The sequence below is a fragment of the Cannabis sativa genome, chromosome 2 (assembly GCF_029168945.1).
Source record: "Cannabis sativa cultivar Pink pepper isolate KNU-18-1 chromosome 2, ASM2916894v1, whole genome shotgun sequence".
Lineage (NCBI taxonomy): Eukaryota > Viridiplantae > Streptophyta > Magnoliopsida > Rosales > Cannabaceae > Cannabis > Cannabis sativa.
This window is the reverse complement of record NC_083602.1, coordinates 66,890,416-66,909,750: the sequence shown is the minus strand read 5'-3', so window position 1 is coordinate 66,909,750 and position 19,335 is coordinate 66,890,416. Positions and strand designations below refer to the sequence as shown.

Sequence of the window (19,335 nt, the reverse complement as noted above, 5' to 3'; positions counted from 1 at the left end):
AGTCACTAGTAAGTTACCTAATCTTCGAATCGAATGAACTATTTTAAAATATTTCAATATAATAGTAGCAACATCAACAAGCTCATCTAAGAATCACATTATTTATTCTCATTTCCTAATCTCATAAGTAAATACCATTAGTCATTTCTAAAAATTAAAATAAATTAAATCATAAGTACAATTATGATTACAAATATTATATATTGTGTCTTCAATTAATTTTCAGATTGGACATTGTATATAAAATTTTATGTAGATTTCTCAATTTTTTTTAACATTTTTTACAATTGAATAATTTAGATTGTGTATAAATACTTATTGGGAAGAATAGTAGGTGATGAGTACAAGTGAAATACGGTGATAACGATGGGTGAGTACAAGTTAGCTTGTTTTTATAAAACACCAGTAAAACACAAAGCAGAACAACTCAAAACAACAGTAGAACACTAGTAAAACACTAGTAGAACACCAGTAAAAACTTAACACAGTATACTGCAGTATGAAACTTATAAAAAAACACAGTAAAAAAATAAAAAATACCGCCTCGCAGTATTTTTGTAAAAAAATGACAAAAGTTAGTATACCGTGTAAATTTCCCTTTTTTTAAGGATTCTTTTTTATTTTTACACTTCAAAACAACTTTTTAAATATTTTTACGGGATTCTATACAGAAACTCCTATAGCAACTAACGGAGCAACCTAAATCGCAACTGAAATTCGTTTAACAACTCACATAGAAACTACCGGAGCAATCCAAACCGAAAATTAAAATAAAAAATAAAAAATAGTATATGAGATAATTTTTCTTTTTTTTTTATACCACAATATTTATTATGTTTTTATATTAACATTCTTTTATCAAGGCAATTTAAAATTTTATATACATTAATTAATTGTTCATATTTTAAATTTATTAATAAAGAAACAAGCTAACTTTCTTCGTGATAATAATTTATAATATAATGAATAGATTTGATGGAAAAAATAATTTTAATAAATAAAAATATTATTATCAATAAGCAATTTAAATATTATTATATATTAGAATAAAGTTTTCAATTTTTTATTTATTATATTGATATTATTTTTTATTATTATACTTAGAAAAATATTATAATAATCGCGAAAGAGCGATTTTATGTCAGGTAATAAAATTAAATATAGAAACTTATATTTTCCAAATAATACTGAATACCCATTAAACGTAAGTGACCCATATATTTTGTTGTTTTGGCAGACAAGACACAATATTAGTTGTGGATAACGGCTCCTAATGAGTTTAAGCACATCCAGAACCAGAGGTGGGCTTTATTTCCCTTAAAGCGTCACGTAACATGCATTCAAAACTATGATAATTATATATACAAACACAAGTACATATAAAAGGAACATAGTTTCCGAAGAGAAAAAAAAGTTTCTTGGTCGTCATGGACTCTTCCTTGCTCCAACGCCATATCTTTCTTCATATCCTTACCAGTTCCACTTCAAGGTACTTCTTTCAATCTCAAATAGAAACAACAGAGAAAGCCTCTGTTTTTGTTTTGAGTTAAGGTATTGTATATTGATAATATATTAGTGTTTTTTTTTTTTAATTCTCAGCTTACATCGATCATTTGCGGCTCCACATAACTTGGCATTCGGACATTATAGGCAGAAATGGCTGAATCCCAGCTGTTGGGCAATAGGGGTAGCTCGAAATAAAGCAGGCAACTTGTTTGATGATCAGACTGATAACGGGTCTTTGCTTGGCGCCTTGGACGAATCGTCTTCCGTGCCGTTTGGGACCCTGAAAGCTGAAATCACCCCTGAAACTATTGATTTCTTTGTAAGTGATGCTGAAGGTGATCCTGATTGCCCATCTGAAGGTTACTCATCGATTGACCAGGCACTTGATACACTGCGTCAAGGAAAGGTTACTACTGATCTTCCTATGTAGTAACTACTTGTTCTGTTTATCCAATTCATAAGGGTTGTTAATTCTAGTTTGTAAAGTCCTTGAATAATTAATCAATCGTGGTTGAACTTAAGTTCAAAATCTCATAATGGTTTTACAGTATATCTCTTATTTGATTGATCATTTTTTCTTTTTTCTAGTTTGTGATTGTGGTAGATGATGAAACTGGGGACGTTGAAGGCAACATTATATTGGCAGCATCACTTACAAGTCAAGAGCATGTGGCCTTCATGATTAAACATGGCTCAGGGATTGTTTCAGTGGGCATGAAGGAGGAAGATCTTGAAAGACTGAAGCTTCCTCTCATGTCACCAGAAACTGAAGATGAAGACTCTTCGGCCCCCACTTTCACAATCACAGTGGTAATAAATGTTTTTCTAGTTACCCAAAAACAAGTTTAATGATAAAACAGGTTATAGTTCATTTCAATCTAATTTTCTTTTGGCTTGGCTTGTATAGGATGCTAAAGCCGGCACGTCTACTGGAGTTTCTGCATCAGACAGAGCAAAGACTGTGCTTACTCTTTCATCTCCTGATTCTAAACCCGAAGATTTTCGAAGGCCAGGCCACGTCTTTCCTCTGAAATACCGAAACGGTGGTGTTCTGAGGAGGGCAGGTCACACTGAGGCTTCTGTTGATCTGGTTGCTCTAGCTGGCCTACGTCCCATGTCTGTTCTTTCATCTTTAGTTGACTCAGAACATGGCTCTATGGCCTCTCTGGCCGATTTAAGAAAGTTAGCCTTGGAATATAGCATTCCAATGGTCTCCATTACTGATTTAATCAGGTGAGACTTCTTGAAACACACTATTTTGTTTTTGGGGTTAATTAAAGATGTCTCTGGAGTACACACATTCTTCTCATTTTTGTTTTCCACTCATTAAATCTAATTGAATTTGATCCAATAAAGTTGTGTTTGGTATGGGGTTGAATTTGGTAGAAATGGAATGTAAAATTCAATCCATTGTTTGGTAAAATAAATTTAATAGCTTGGGGTTTGTGTTTTCAACCGAGCCTCAGTTTTTAGTATCACGTTCTCTTTCAAGTTCAACTCCCATAACAAACACCCTTGAGTAATCCAAGTGAGCTTTCAAGCCCAACTTCCATAACAAACACCCTTTAAGTAATCCAAGTGAGCTTACAATTATAGTTATTGAGCGAAGAAAATGCTTTTCTCAATAGTCGGCTCACTCAAAACTTGGTATTGTTTGCGATGATAATAGGTACAAGAGAAAAAGAGAAAATCTGGTTGAAAGAACTGCAATTTCGCGTCTGCCTACAAAGTGGGGTGTATTCCAGGCATATTGCTATCGCTCAAAGCTAGATGGAACTGAACACGTTGCTATTGTTAAGGTATCTGAATTTCCCACGTAAGAAATTTGAGAATATTAACTCTGACAATTTCATTAATACAACTGTTGGCTTGGAACCTTTTCAACAGGGAAACATAGGAAATGGAGAAGAAGTCCTAGTAAGAGTTCATTCAGAGTGCTTAACAGGGGACATATTCGGATCGGCACGGTGTGACTGTGGCAACCAGTTGGATTTAGCAATGCAGCTAATTGAACAAGCTGGTAGAGGAGTAGTGGTTTACCTAAGAGGCCATGAAGGAAGAGGGATCGGACTCGGTCACAAACTCCGGGCCTATAATCTGCAAGATGAAGGTCATGACACGGTGCAGGCCAATATAGAGCTCGGTTTAGCAGTTGATGCAAGGGAATATGGTATTGGTGCTCAGGTCAGTCTCTATAAATTTGGATAAAGAATATTGACACATGATAGTCACTGATTAGTGTTAACTAATTAATACTGATTTTAAGTTTTGAGATATTTAGTTGTTGTGGTATGGTATGGATGCAGATTCTGAGGGACATAGGAGTTAGGACAATGCGGCTAATGACCAACAACCCAGCAAAATTCACAGGTCTCAAGGGGTATGGGTTGGCTGTGGTTGGAAGAGTGCCTGTATTGACACCGATTACAGAAGAGAACAAGAAGTACTTGGAAACAAAGCGAACTAAGATGGGTCATATTTATGGTTCTGATATACAAGGGCCTCTAGCTGCATTTTTCAAAAAGGACCAAAAAACGGATACCCAAAGTTAATTTTGAAGACATTCACACCCCCATTACAGTTAGATAAAAGGGAATTCCTTGTGTATTACATATAGCTATCTTATATGTTGATAGCTATCTGTTTCGTAATTTTCACCATGTTAGCATTTCTCAAAAGCTATTAATACTGCTCAATTTTGTTATTATCGAATATATGGGGAAATTATAATGGTTTATTATTAGTGATTAGATACAAGGAAAAGGCATAATTAATCTGCTGACATTGCTGAAACTGCCATTGAGGGTAAACCCTCATCCCACAAAGCTGAAGCATATAATAAAGGGATCACTTATTTTAAGTTATGTCATCAATTTTAATAACTATCAAATTTAATTTTATTAATCATATTTTCTCCTACTATTTCTTGTACAAAAGAAGCTTTTAGTTTTAGTTTTGATTCCAGTTAAAGTCTACGAAATTTTTAATCGACAGAATTTCAATTTTGGTCAACTAGAACTTTTAAAGGTCAGAAGGATATGTGCTTCAGGTATATTTGGGATTTACATAAAATCGTACTTTTGCAAAGAAAATTAAAACCGTATTTTTGAAAAAGTATCAATAAAAGTTGATATAAAACAACCCATTGACCTAGCCCAGCCCATAAACCGTAAGTGAAGTGGAGACTTTGGTAATTTCGATCAGACTTTGTAATATATTACTGGTTTGGTCCAATCGCATCCTAAACCCTAGAGTCGCCCCCTCCATTTCAAACACAGGTTTTTCTCTCACTCGTTCTCTACTTCTTTTCCTTTTGTTTTTTCTGTCGTTACAATTTTCGTCAGTTTTAATATTCTGTATATTTGTATTTTGTTGCTCGTAGGGTTTCATATTTATTAGTCAGAGAGGTTTCAGCTTATAATGGCTCCTAAAGGTACTAATTCCACCAATGCTTTCTTTTATACTCTGTTCTATGCTCTTTTGATTTCCTTTTTCTCTTTGAATGCTACCATGTACGAGTTTAATTGTTAAATTTTTTAGCGTTCATTAGTTTCCATAACAAAGTTAGTAAATGATTAAGTACTGTTTCATTTTCTAGGAATCCTATTAGTTTGGTGTGTTTTTTTTTAATAACTTGATTCCTTTTTTAAGGTTGTGAAACGTGCTTTGATTGATTCGTAATAGTTAGTGCGACCTTTTTGGTGGTTTGGCGTTCTGGGTCTTTGGTTTCTTACTTAAATATATATAAAGATGAGAATGGGAGAGGTACTAAATTTACTTGAAGAAAATATAGGACTTGGAGGGCTGTAGAGTCTTTGGCAAGGAAGGAAACAAATAACAATGTAAGGAGGGGTATGGCAAGGGTAATGCTGCAAAGGAATTGAAGTCGTCATTTTATGTGGTGTGGGGGGTGTTTTATATTTACCGGTTGTTAGCATTAGAAGAATACTTATTTCTGACCTTCAATGAATATTTTAGTTTATTATTCTGATGGCCAGTCAGTTATTTGATAAGTAACTATATGAGGAAACGTATAGCAAATTTCGATTTTGTTTTTAATGGTGTCTTTGATTTTGTGCTTAGTGAGTCATGTTGATGTAGGTTTCATAGATAAATAGTGATAGTAGTAGAACTAACGAATGTTCGATATGTTTATCATTCGTAGACTTATCTCACATGAGCCATGAGATAGTTGACCAGATTGTCTGGATCCTATTTTCATTATAAATAGATGCTGGTATATTGCAATAAAGTCCTGTCTTCTTGGTACTGTCGAGAATATCTCCAACTCTTTGCAATGCTAGTATTGTTGGTACTGATTTTTAATGTGTTTGTGTTCTCTTTAACAACAAGTTATGTAGTACAGAGAAATTCGTGAAAGCTTTCTGTCTTCACATTCTTAACACATGTAATTAATTGTAAATGAACTGGTATATGAGTTTGTACAGCCATGTGTCTCAGAAATAATTTTCATCTGGCGAGAATTTGAATTCTTGTTATAACACATGCTTTGTTTGAATTCACGTGTCTCAGCTGATGTCTCGAAGAAAGCTGATCCAAAGGCTCAAGCCTTGAAGGCTGCAAAAGCAGTGAAATCAGGGCCGACTATTAAGAAGAAAGCTAAGAAGATCCGAACTTCAGTTACCTTCCATCGCCCAAGAACATTTAAGAAGGAAAGGAATCCCAAGTATCCTCGTATTAGTGCTCCTTCAAGGAACAAGCTTGATCATTATCAGATTCTCAAATATCCTCTTACCACTGAATCTGCAATGAAAAAGATTGAGGACAACAACACTTTGGTTTTCATTGTTGACATTCGTGCTGACAAGAAGAAGATCAAGGATGCAGTAAAGAAGATGTATGACATTCAGACTAAGAAAGTGAATACATTGATCAGGTAAGTAAGACATTGATTTGCTTAATATACATGTGGAATATTCATGTTTCCTTGTTTATGTTTATAACATAATCTGAGTTTTGTGTCCAGGCCTGATGGTACCAAGAAGGCTTACGTTAGATTGACCCCAGACTATGATGCTCTGGACGTTGCTAACAAAATTGGAATCATCTAAGCTAGTTTTGTAGTATTTCTCATTAGGAATTTCAATTTTGTTTCCATTTGCAAATGAACTACAATTTTATGAGACTTTGGTTCAGTTTGAAGTCACAATCTTTTTATGTAACTGGTTATTGTTTGGGTTATGCTCTTACACATTTCATTGGAAGACATAACTAAACTGCGTAATTATTTGGTCAAATCGAAAATTTTGTACTTGAGCATTAAAGATTATTGGAAGCCTAGGAATAATAATTGATCAGCTTGGTCACATTTTTTCCAAAATGGAATGAAAGAAAAGAAAAAGGTTGACACGTCAAATAACTGAGGGAGACATTCGTCATCAAGTGATGCAAAGGGATTACAAAAGGAGCCAAGACCATTGACATCAATTTTAGTAGAATATGTGAGAAATGGTTAATTCTGCCAATGTTTACCCAATAATTTCTTCTATAATAATTTTTAAGTAATCATGCCTTTCCGAAAAGATAACTTTAACCGGTATAATTCAAGAATTTGTTCATTGCAGCTGAAATATATATGGAGATTTTTTTTTTAGGCAAAATCTTTCTAATTGTCGTTTCACTTGCATTTAACAAATTTTAGCGGTAAAATTTTTCAAACTACTGAATTGTAGCAAATTGAAGGTGTCATCGAAAACGTTTATATTAGTACATTTAATATTATTAAATTTATTTTAAAAATTAAATAAAATTATAAAAAAACATATTATAAATTTTGAAATAATTTTTATATTTTTAAAATAATAATATTAGCTGTACTAATATAAATTTGACACATGTACAAAAGTGTAAATATAAACGGTCTATATTGGCAATTAACGGTAAAAAAAAAAAATGGATGACACCTTAAATTTTCAAGCAGTGCAGTTTGAAGAATTTGAGCTTAGAGAATTAAGGGCCGATTTAGCCTGTCTTGTGGGGAAAAGCATTGTAGTCTTTGTGGGAAAAGCAATGTAGCAGAACTGTGGAAAAAAGCTGAGCTGAGTGTTTGGTAAATTATAATTTTTAAAGTGCTGTGAGTTGTTAAGATTCTATTACAATAATGATAATATTTTAATCTAGTTCATTATAATTACAAATATATATAAAAAAATATGTTATATAAATTTTTTATTTTTTTATATATTTTTAATTATTTTTTTCTATAGTATAAATTTATATGCAGTTGATAAAAATAATTTTTAATATTTTTAAATTATATTTTTATCACTTGCAAAAGATAAAATTGTAGTTTATAAGAAACATAAATTGATATTATTTATTAATAATAAAAATATAAATATAAAATATTTTTTAAAATAAAATAAAAAATTAGAAATTTAAATATTATTTATTTTTAAATATTTTTTCATTTAAAAAATATTTTTATTTTTTATAATATATAATAAATAATTAAATAAATTTTTAGTAAAAATAATTTATTATAAAGTCTTTTAATCAAAACAGCTTTTTTCTAAAAGTTGGGTTGTACCGGCTTTAGCTTTTAGCTGTAGCTTTTCCATAATTTCTTCAATAAGCTGTTTTTTAACTGCTTACCAAACACCTTTTTGTCACAGCTTTTTTGAAAAGCAGCTTTTAGCTTTTCCAAAAGCTGTGCCAAACGGGCCCTAAGTGCAAGTAGAATGATAATTGAGAGAATTTAACCACAAAAAAATCTATATATATATTTATATATTAATTTTCAGGTAAAACAGAAGGCAAATTTGAATTTTTATGCATTTTATAAGGGATAATTGGTTAGGAGAACCAATAATTACGGTAATTTTAAAAATAGGATACTTTTACAAAAACCCCTAAAATACCCTCATAATTTCTAACCCTTTCTCTCTCCTTCTCAAACAAACTCTCTCTACCCACTTCGCCTGAACCGAACCGCGCGACCCCCACCTCCCACCACGAGACGACCCCCACCTCCGACCGAGACGACTGCCACCTCCGACCGAGACGACTCCGACGGAGACCCACAGAACCACTCCGATCGAGACCCGCACGGTACCGACTCTACATTGGCCGGATCCACAATGGGTCAATTTTTGCTTGAGGAAGAAGAAGTTCCGATGGGTTCGATGCTCGGACCGATGGGGTCCGATGGTCCCAAAAATCGTTTTTAGTAGCATCGGACCGATGGGGTCCGATGGTCCCCCAAAAATCGATTTTAATAGCCAAGGACCGATTGGTCCGATGCTCGGACCGATGGGGTCCGATGGTCTTGTCTCATGTATGTTGTTCTGGGGTCCGATGGGATTGGGGGTCCGATGGTCTTGTCTCGTGTATGTTGTTCTTGGATCCGGCCAATGTAGAGTCGGTACCGTGCAGGTCTTGATCGGAGTGGTTCTGTGGGTCTCCGTCGGAGTCGTCTCGGTCGGAGGTGGGGGTCGTCTCGTGGTGGGAGGTGGGGGTCGCGCGGTTCGGTTTAGGCGAAGTGGGTAGAGAGAGTTTGTATGAGAAGGAGAGAGAAAGGGTTAGAAATTATGAGGGTATTTTAGGAGTTTTTATAAAAGTATCCTATTTTTAAAATTACCGTAATTATTGGTTCTCCTAACCAATTATCCCTTATAAAATGCATAAAAATTCAAATTTCCCAAACAGAAACTATTGAATTTTGTCACAGAGGACAATTTGTTTATTATCTATCGCTAAAAGATTGTAATTCATTCCCTTTTCAAAATAAATAATTGCAAACGGCATGCAACTTCTCTTCTTTATTTTTTAAACATATTTCTAACCTTTTTTTTTTAATAACCTCGAGAACTTCATTGAAAGACCATAGCCAAACAGGCCGAACTGCATCTATGGCAGCAAAAACGATGCTACCTCCCACAAGATAAAAAGGCACACACTTTAGAGGAAGCTTCCCAAGCATTACAAGCACATTTATTAGAGTTCCTAGAAATCCAACCAACCTTAGAGCAAGGACACGGCAAAGCTTCATATATGCAGTGATTTGCATTTTAAAGTTTTTTTCACGACATATTGTATATTATTATTTTTTTTTTATATATTCAATTAATATTTATGTTATTATATTTATAAAATTAATGTAAAGTCATTTTTTGGCAAGTTAGTTGACAAAATAATTTTTCCTTTTTATGGTAAGATTCTTGTGCATTCATAACCGATTCTTACCTTGTTTATTCGATTTGTAGTTGCTCTTTTCCTTGTTAGGAAAGTTGCACTTTTCAGCTGAACTTTCCTTTGTTTGGAAACTTCTTAAAAGAGAAGCAATTCTCTTTTGGAAAGTTGTCTTTTTTAGGGAAACTTTGATTATTGCCTTTTCCTTATTGATTTCGATTGTATCTTGATACAGTCAGAATATCTAATCTGTTTTTGGCAGGAATCAAGCATTGATAGAGGAACGGACCGATTATAGCAAGTTTTCCGTTTCTGGTCTGATCTGTTGCGTCAGCATCCAAATCTGATGTAGCAGATCGTGTTTTCTTAGGAAAGTTTTTGTACAGCTGTAGATTCGATCTTGTGTCTGTCTCTAAGGTTTCTATGTTCTATAAATAGAGCCTAGAGAGCAGTCATTCGAATCAGCTCTTCCATTAATCATTTTTTGCACTTATCTTATTTGAGAGAAGAGAGTTTTTCTTTATTTTGTGAGAGCCTAGTTGTTCATCTAGGTTCTAGTTATTTATTTCTGTTCTTACTCTGTCCTAGAGGTTGTGAAGAACTACTTGACTGAACAAGAGATTGGTCTTCGGGAGAAGACTTGATAAAGCCTTACTTCGGGAGGAAGTAAGCACTTGGTCTTCGGGAGAAGACTTGTTGAAGCCTTACTTCGGGAGGAAGTAAGCACTCACACTTCAAAGACGAAGGGAGTTCGGGCTTGAAGGTGTTTCAAGAAGTCAGATTCATAAAGTGGATTACAAAGGATTGCGGCAATACTTTAGAGGGAGTCTAAACTTGTTTAAGTCAATTGTCTTTGTAATTTTGATACTTTATTAATTGATTTCATTCTCTGGGCGTGGCCCCGTGGATTAGGAGTGTTCGTGAGAACATTGATACCACGTATAAATCTCTTGTGTCAAGTTATTTATTTTTCTGCAAATATTTTATATTCGCACTGTTCGTTTCTTTGTAGCGAGAATTACTTTACGCTTCGCGTACGCATACAGTTTTATATTTTCTTATATATAATTGACATTTGCAAAAATACGGTTTTTCAATTAAAAATTTATTTTTGCAAAATTTTACAATCCACATTTTTAAAATTAATTTACGAATCTATTCCTATTTATTTCGGCACCCAACAAATTTCTTTAGTTTATTTTTTTTATATATACTTGTGTGTTTACTAGTTATTCAAGACATCCTTTAAAATTATGAGAAATTTTGAAAAATTTAATACGAAAAAAATAATGTACTTCTTTAAAAGTGGCGGACTGATATACTCATATCTGTTTTGGTATTTGAGATACTTATTTAGTCTTTTTTTTTTTCATAGTCGTGTACTTTATAGTTATTTAAGACATCATACAAAATTTTAAAAAATTTTAAAAAATTTAACACGCCGAAAATAAAATCAAAACTTTATGTAGCGTGATTCTTTCATTTAGAGGGATGCATTGTACAAGTGTTTTACAATATATATTTTTTTTTTGTAAATTTACATGTGAATACTATAAATTATTTTTTTTTTCAATAATTATTTAAGTAAAAATTTATTATATGTATATATTTTATTTTTAAGAAAATTACACAATAAAAATAATACAAATTTAAACACATATTAAAATTAAAATTAGACACACTAGATATCATATTCTTATTAATCGAGAGTATACATACCTTATATTACACAACAATATTATAAAATTAAAGTACAATAGTACATAATATAACAATTGTGGTGATTTTTCTTAATTAATATGATATTAATTTTTTTTATTTTATAAAAAAACTAATATAATAATGAGGAATATTTTTTTAGTGTAATTTTTGGTGTTGTGTTGGAGTAGAAATACTTTTTAACGCCAAATTTAGTGATACTGTTCACCAAATTTAATGTGTACTTGGAGATGCTCTTAGGACTAAAGACCCCTAAAACAAAGAACAAATTTGAGAGATCTGTATGCCCCCAAACACTACTAAACTAAGATCGACGAGGTAATTTTCACTTAAAGAATTAGTGCACTAAAGAATCTTCAGCGTCATCATAAATGATACAGTTAAATTCACCCTGTGTTTTTGCCCACAAGGGAGAATATCCATTCCAACTTTCCACAGTAACAATTTTATCTATTCTACAATTAGAGCCTTCTAAATTTTCTGCCATAAATCATCTCTAACCCCAATTCTTAGTTTAAGCAAAGATCTATAGGCTTGCTTAACTGAGAATGACCCATCAAGAGCATCGAAAGATGAAAAGATCCTCACACCCCAAAGGGAGTTACTCAATAGAAGAAAAAAGATTTGCCATCTGGGGTGCGAACCAATCTAGAAGATTTATCATATCAAGCTTACCCGTTTCATTAAAACAAGGAGGAAGACAACTCTCACTAGGCACTTGCATTCTTAGATTGAAGGCAGCCACCTAATCCTCCAAAGGGAGCCAAGGAACCCACGCAAAGACCATAAATCAATAACACGACTCGTACCTACAAGCCAACACCCCTCCCTTCTGGTAAGATCACGAGAGGCCAAAATACCACATGCCAGAAAAGATGCATTATTCAGAAGGTTGAGGTTCCAAATAATGTACTCCTTTTGCAATACTTTGCCCGAAACACTTTACACCAAAGAGTTTGGTCCACCTACCCAACATCCAACCCAACTTATTGATCAAGGCCATATTGAAGTAACTGAATTTCGTTATCCGTAACCCTTCAAACTCTCTCAGTTTACAAATTGTGCCCCAACTTGTTAAAGCCAAGTATCTGTTCTTATCTGAGGCCTCGATCCAATAGAATTTTCTGATCACTTTATCCAAATAATCAAAAAGAGATTTAGGGATCATAAAAGTTTACATCGAATAAATAGGGGAACTCATAGCAACATACTTAAGTAGATTGGTATTCCCTGGTTGCCATAAAAGTTTGATTGTCCACCCTTCAAGTATCTTTTTAACATTATACAAAAACAAACTAAAAATCTTGCCTCTTACTTCTAGAATGAAACACTGGATTTTCCAAAAACTTATCTCAATTATTAAAAAAATTGAAACCTAAGTACTGTGTGTTGGGATTTATGCCCTAAAACAAATAATTAATGGATAATATATTAGAAAATATATGAAATATAATTATAAGATAAATAATACATTAATAAAATAATTCTTAAATATCTAAAAATTTATTTTTTTTTTATATGGAGAATGTATAAACTTGTAAGGACGTACAAGAGAATTAAGGTTATATGAATATGAATAAAACAAGTCAATAATGTATTAAAGTTTTAGGAATCTTTAATATGGAACTGCTAAGTACGATTTACTATACACTATACTTTTAGTGTGTGTAATTTTAATTTGGATCACATGTGTAGATAGACATGTAATAAAGGTGCTGAGTATAATTCGATTATACATGACTGGATCAATATGTAATTAACATCTTTTATTAACGTGTCGTTTACTATGAAAGAGTTATTCATATCACAACGATGATCATTAGTAGATCAGCCTGAATCCTGAGTATACATGAACTCCTATTTGTTTTCATTGAGTTATTTGATTCACTCGTTAAATTTTCTCAAAGAAGATAATTCATACAATTTCTGTTTTGGGAGCTTAATAACATGAGATGCCGGGAACATGTTATATAATAGTGGAATCTAAATTTTCCTAATGGATCGAATATTTGTTTCCTTATAGTATTAATTTTGGGAGTGCTTACAGTTGGATCTAAATCTATAATAAGTTATAGATTAACTGTTCACATTGAATTAAGGGTACATAAGGGGTTAAGAGATAATTAGAAGGGTAAAACAATAATTGTGAACAACTCTAATTATTAACTAATAATTGGACGACAAACTACTTATATTGATTATATGAATGGACTACAAGTAAGAATTCTCTAGATATAATTCTGTATTATCAAAGAGTGCAATTCTATATTTATAATAGAGTAATAATAGAATTAATAAATCAGATTATTCTATTGATGAGATCGATAGTAATCACGTATTTATTAAAGCTTCAAAATATAGGTCCATGGTCCCACAGTCACCTCTATACAACACTATATAGGGGAAGATTTTATTTGATAAATAAATTTGAGTGAGAATCAATTTTTATGAGAAATAAATTCTTAAGGGCAGAATAGTAGTTTCTAAAATTATTATTTTGAATAATTATAATAAGTATGAATTGTATAGACTTAGTTTTATTAGATAAAACTATATTTATTAGTTAAAAATAATATTATTCTTAAATAATATTAAAGATAGAAATATATTATTTTAGAGAGAATAATATTTATTTTAACCATTGTAAATTAATAGATTAATAATAATTAATTAATTATTAATGGAAGAATAAATAATAAATCTTATTTGTAGTAAAATTAAGAAATTAATTTTGGACCTTTAAAATATGGCCCATACGTGTAGGCCTAACCCACACGTGTAGGGTGACATATAAAGACCCATGATAAATTTTTTTTATTAAAATAATTCATTTAAATTAATTAATTATCTTTTAATTATTGAATTAAACATATAATTGGACAATTTATTTAATTAAAAAGATAATAATAAAATAAAAAGATTTAACTGATTTCTGTTAATGTGTCATTAGATATTTATATTTAAATTTGAATTATGAATTCAAATCAAATTAGATATTTTCTTTTATTTAAAGGATCAACTAAAGGCTTTATTTATAACTCTACATATATATATATTATATATAGTATTAGAAACTAAAAATCTGAGATAAACTAGACAAGAGGTGACAAGTTGAGAGAGATTAGGAATTGATTTTTCACTCCATTTCTCTCTTCTACACGCCTATCTCTCTCTCTCTCTCTCTCTCTCTCTCTCTCTCTCTCTCTCTCTCTCTCTCTCTCTCTCTCTCTCTCTCTCTCCTAGTCTCACACGGCACACACTGTATAGTGAAGTGTGAGATTGTGATAAACACTATCTCAATTACAGTATCTCATGAGTGGAGAATATATTATAATACATAAATATACTCATCCTATAGAATCTAATAGCTCACTCTATTTCTAAGTGTTGAGGTTGGCTTGGAAGATTGTGGTGTGAACTCTTCAATAATAGTCTTGGATTGGATGATCGTAATTATACTAAAAGATAGCGAGGATCTCCTGATAGGCTACCAGAGATATTGTCTCTCTTTTCAGTAGTGTAGATTTAATTTATATATATTACGTTGAGATCTTTAGACTTATGGTTCATATTGGATAAAACTATTTTTTTTTTTATCAAACTAGCTTCTACTTTTCTAACTCTTATATGGACCATAAAAACTAACAATGGGTATCAAGAGCTATTTTTATAATTATATAGATTAAATATTGGGTTGGATATTTATGCATTATATACATGTTGATATATTTTGAATGGATGGAATTAATTTTCTTCTGGATGAATTTGAATCGTTAATTATATGATAAAAATTTGATTAGGAATTTTATAATTTTTTATTAAAAAAATTGTACGCCATAATTGTGGTATAAATTTTGATTTAATTTATTATTAACATTTATTTGTAAATTTTGTTAAATTATGTCAATTCAAAATCCGCACATTCCTCCATTGATGAGTGAGCTCGGGTTTAAGGTGTAAAGCCCGACCTCATTGAGACAATGTTATTTAAACTTCGAACGACGAGCCACGAACCTCGAAGGGCAGCGACTTCAAGCTTTGAGGCTCATTGGGATGAGACACGTGATTTTTCACGTGTGAATGCATGGCATGCATGGTTGGAACCCAACGTGAAAGAGAGAGGAGAACCTGATTGGGTTCAGGTTGGATGACAGCCACCATAGGCACCGTCTGGTTTTGTGCTGCTTGGACGAAGTCGACTGGCCCTTCTGGGCCACTGGTCGACATTGACGGGCATGGAAGGAAGACCTCTAGTGGTCCCTTTTTTTTGGGCTCAGTCGAACAAACAATTAGGTCTCACGACCCGACTACACCAAACTGGAGCTTTGCTCCATTTTTCCTCCTCCCACTACCAGTCAAGCCACTGACGACCTCCCTCTTCCCTTGCCACCTCATGGCCGACGATGACCTCCCACCACCACCATCAATCGGCCTCCATGGTCGGCCCCTATATATATGTGTACACATGTGTATTTATATAATTTTTTGATTTTAATAATCTAATTATTAATTTAAAAATTAAAAATATGAGATATTTTGTTTGGTTTTGAAATGTGCATTATTCTTTTTTATCTTAATAAGTTAAAACAAAGTTATTGACTCAAAAATCTGGACTGGACTTCTAAGCAACACCTGCTTACTAGTTTAGCGAGAATATGAAAAGTTACAAAGTAATTAATGAGAGACACAATAATTTATAGTAGTTCACCCCTATTTTGCAATAGTAATGGGGCTATGTCTACTTTGACCTTTTATTTCTCACGAGATGGTGTTACAACAACTGTTTAAGTATAAGAAACTTTAGACTCTAGAGAGAGAAACTCTGACATTGTGGACAGTTTTTTGAATGTGAATTATAAACTAAGGGAGCTCTCCTTTTATAGGTGAAGGTGGCCCACAAAAATAGGAGATAAGAATACAAATAAAGTGCTTTCCACCATTGATGATGATCTAATGGTGAAATTTAGCTTTCGGGAAAGATATTTAATTTTTGGTGTTTGGCGGGTCCCGCTGCGAGATACTCATAGTTTATTTTCGTAACTCCCTTGGGGGTTAATTGATAGCTTCAAAATTTCGGCTAGTGTGTGAGGCATGAATTTATAGAGGGCTTAAAAAGATTTAAAATTCAAGTCAAATCGCATCAATCAGATGAAAATTGAGCGAGTTATGGCTGTTATACTGAAGGCACTGCCCAAGTTGATATCTGATGTCAACCTAAACGTTGTAAAAGGGTAGAAACGTCTAAGGGAAGTCCTTTGAGATGCCCAAGTGATGATTTGACACTCCTTAGTCCTTTTATATGTTTTAGTGAAGCTGGTCACTTGTTCTTGGAGATATTGCTATTTTGCAGAAACGGAAGACTCAAAACTTTCGGCTTCCGAATGAGCCAAAATTAAAGTTGTGAATTTGGCTGATCTGACTTCAAGGGTCATTGCACTTGTGAAAAACTTGATGGATGGGGACAACAACATCAGATTCGAATAAGTAGAACCCAACGAACTAGGCCAAATGTTGACCTGGGCATTGGGGCCTTTAAATTAAGCTCCTGAGATTCTATTTTTGATACTTTCAAGGCTTCTAAGGCTTCTAAACTTGAGGATGGCTCTCCCCCCATTTTTGACCACGCCGGATTTGATGGTTGCATCTAATTTGACATTCGAGGTTGATTGTTAACCTGGGTGCTAGGCCCAACACCGAGTCAACCTGGGCATTGGGCTCTATTTCTAAGGACTTGAGTTTGTGATTTTCTCCTTGAGTGTACTTGATTTGTCGTTATTTCTGATGACGATAAAGATTCCTAGAGCACTTTTTTTCTGATCTGAATTGGAAACAGCCCAAGTTGACAAAAATGTCAACATGGGCGCAAGGCCCACTCCTAGGAGTCAACTTGGGCGCTGGGTCCCTCTTTTGCCCCTTCAAAAGTGTTGTTTAGCCCCTAGAAATAGTTTATTCTTAATGTTTATTGAAGGTAGAGATCATGCTCGAAATAATTTTGGGAGAACTCCATTTTTTGCGGCCTAGGTTGACCAATTCTCAACCTAAGCGCAGGGCCAGCCCAAAGGGTCAACCTGGGCGTTGTGCCCAGAATTGGTTATTTTTCCTTAGAAAGGACCTTATTTTCCATTCTTGATGAATAAAATTTCAATTCAAAATCTTTGATCGAATGCATGCACGACACCCAAATTGATAGATTGTCAACTTGGCACTGGGTGCTCAAAAATCAACTTACTCTGAATTTAATTCCCATACCTCAAATACATACATGTTATGTCAAGTCAATGTCTCAATGCAAGTTTTGGCCACTTTGCACTAAGACGGTCCCAAAAACTAAAACCCTAGTTGATGATATTAACTTGGGCGCTGGGTGGAAACCCTATGTGCCAGGTTGGCTTTTGGGTTGCAAGTTCATGTAATTTTAGCTCCCAGACCTTGTATTAGTTTGTCCATGTCTTTATGGTATAGAATACTAAAAGATAGTGAGTTGGATTCAAGTTATTGAAGTCTAAACTTCCATCCCAGAGATCCTAGAGTCAACATGGGCGCAGGGCTAGGTCTCTCCCAGGTTGACTGCTCTGACTCGGGTCTGCTCAACTCTTTGACATCATCCTTCATGCCACATGTCAAAAATTTATGGCTATGTCACCAAGAAAGTTTCTGGGTTAATATTTTCCCCAATTAATTTTACACTGGAGTTGACTTAATGACGTGAACCAAGTCCGTTTTGCTCGAAACTACCAAATGGACATCAACTTTGACGTTCTTAGGTACTTGTATATGTTCTTCAAGCATTCCCAAATGAATTAGGACTTTGAACACTTTTGATTAGTCTTTAGGAATTTTGAAAATCAATTATAAGAAAAAAAAAAAAGAGGAAAAATCTTATCTTTTATCGATCTCCTTCTTTGAAAATTTGAGATTTTCTTAATTTTTGTTATGGCATTTGGATTAATTGGATTGAAATTCTAATTCTAGTTAAACATGCCATTCGAAATTAGAGAGAGAAGGGAGAAAGAGAAAAGACTTTTGCCTTTTGCTTATCATTTATCTTTTTCCTTTGATTACTCTAATTTTTCTATAATCCTAATAGCATTAGGAATTGTTGTTACCTTTTAAATTTGTATTCCTATTCCTAGTTGTATAATCCTAATAACTTTTAATTATCATTTACCTCTTACTTAGAAAGTTTTAAATTTAAAAGAGGCCAAGTAGCTTTTGGATTAGGATATTGGACTCAACTATAAATAAGTGAGTTGAGAACCAATTTTTTCACTCTTCTTATTCCATTCCACACGCCCATATCACTTTGAGAGCACCTCGGGATTTCATCTTCATCAAGAATTTCAAGCCTTCTTCACTTGAAGTTAGAAAACCTCTTTTTTTACGCTGATTTTTTTTTTTGACTTCTTCTTCTTCTCTTCCTTTTTTGATCTTAATCTAAGGGCTCCTTAACTCCAAAAAACCTTAGAAATTATTTTCCCAAGCCTCTCAAAAACCCAAAACACCTCTCTTTTGCCTTGAAGAATTCCTCCAAGCCAATTAGACTTTTTGCAACCAAGTTTGACTTTCCTTGAGTTGTAAGTAGCCTAAATTATTGAACTTGAGAAGGCTAGGGTGAAGAGTAGCAGAAGGTTACCTGGCTGTGACTCGTCTCAACGGAGAACTCTTCATCAGAGTAAGCTTCAATCGTTGGAAAATCTAGTAACAATGTTGGAAGCAAAAATGAGGTTTCTGGTTCAGAGAAGTGTGTAAGGGCTAATGTTCTTCTGGGTCGAGGGTTTTCTAAGGAAGTTCTATGGGATAAAGCTTGCAGTTTAAAGTGAGGAAGGAAAAAATCAACTTCTTCGCCAAGTTTTCCATTTATATGGTTGGGAACAACTTAGTAAGTTTTGAAATGAATGGTCCAGATCGTACTGATCAAAAGCTGCTTCATCCAACGGTTGGGGACTCGAAGAGTTTGCA

At 33.3% G+C, this 19,335-nt stretch overlaps 2 protein-coding genes across 2 annotated transcripts; both read left to right on the top strand.

Annotated features, from left to right (window-relative positions):
- The first annotated feature begins 1,249 nt into the window (after positions 1-1,249).
- Positions 1,250-4,249, top strand: LOC115718476 (monofunctional riboflavin biosynthesis protein RIBA 3, chloroplastic). Its single transcript, XM_030647262.2, has 7 exons — positions 1,250-1,489; positions 1,600-1,912; positions 2,095-2,316; positions 2,414-2,739; positions 3,176-3,305; positions 3,394-3,690; positions 3,813-4,249. The coding sequence occupies exons 1-7, from the start codon at positions 1,428-1,430 to the stop codon at positions 4,056-4,058; spliced, it is 1,596 nt and encodes a 531-aa protein (XP_030503122.2). The 5' UTR covers positions 1,250-1,427; the 3' UTR covers positions 4,059-4,249.
- Positions 4,250-4,673: 424 nt separating this feature from the next.
- On the top strand, positions 4,674-6,791 carry LOC115721208 (large ribosomal subunit protein uL23). Its single transcript, XM_030650466.2, has 4 exons — positions 4,674-4,784; positions 4,889-4,939; positions 6,040-6,403; positions 6,494-6,791. The coding sequence occupies exons 2-4, from the start codon at positions 4,927-4,929 to the stop codon at positions 6,576-6,578; spliced, it is 462 nt and encodes a 153-aa protein (XP_030506326.1). The 5' UTR covers positions 4,674-4,784; positions 4,889-4,926; the 3' UTR covers positions 6,579-6,791.
- The last annotated feature ends 12,544 nt before the right edge of the window (positions 6,792-19,335 follow it).

Excerpts from the sequence above, each read along its gene's own strand:
- LOC115721208 (XM_030650466.2), top strand. Across the intron at positions 6,404-6,493 it reads AAAGTGAATACATTGATCAG|GCCTGATGGTACCAAGAAGG; the intron begins GTAAGTAAGACA and ends TTTTGTGTCCAG.
- LOC115718476 (XM_030647262.2), top strand. The coding sequence starts at position 1,428 with ATGGACTCTTCCTTGCTCCAACGCCATATCTTTCTTCATATCCTTACC. Across the intron at positions 1,913-2,094 it reads ATACACTGCGTCAAGGAAAG|TTTGTGATTGTGGTAGATGA; the intron begins GTTACTACTGAT and ends TCTTTTTTCTAG. Across the intron at positions 2,740-3,175 it reads TCCATTACTGATTTAATCAG|GTACAAGAGAAAAAGAGAAA; the intron begins GTGAGACTTCTT and ends CGATGATAATAG.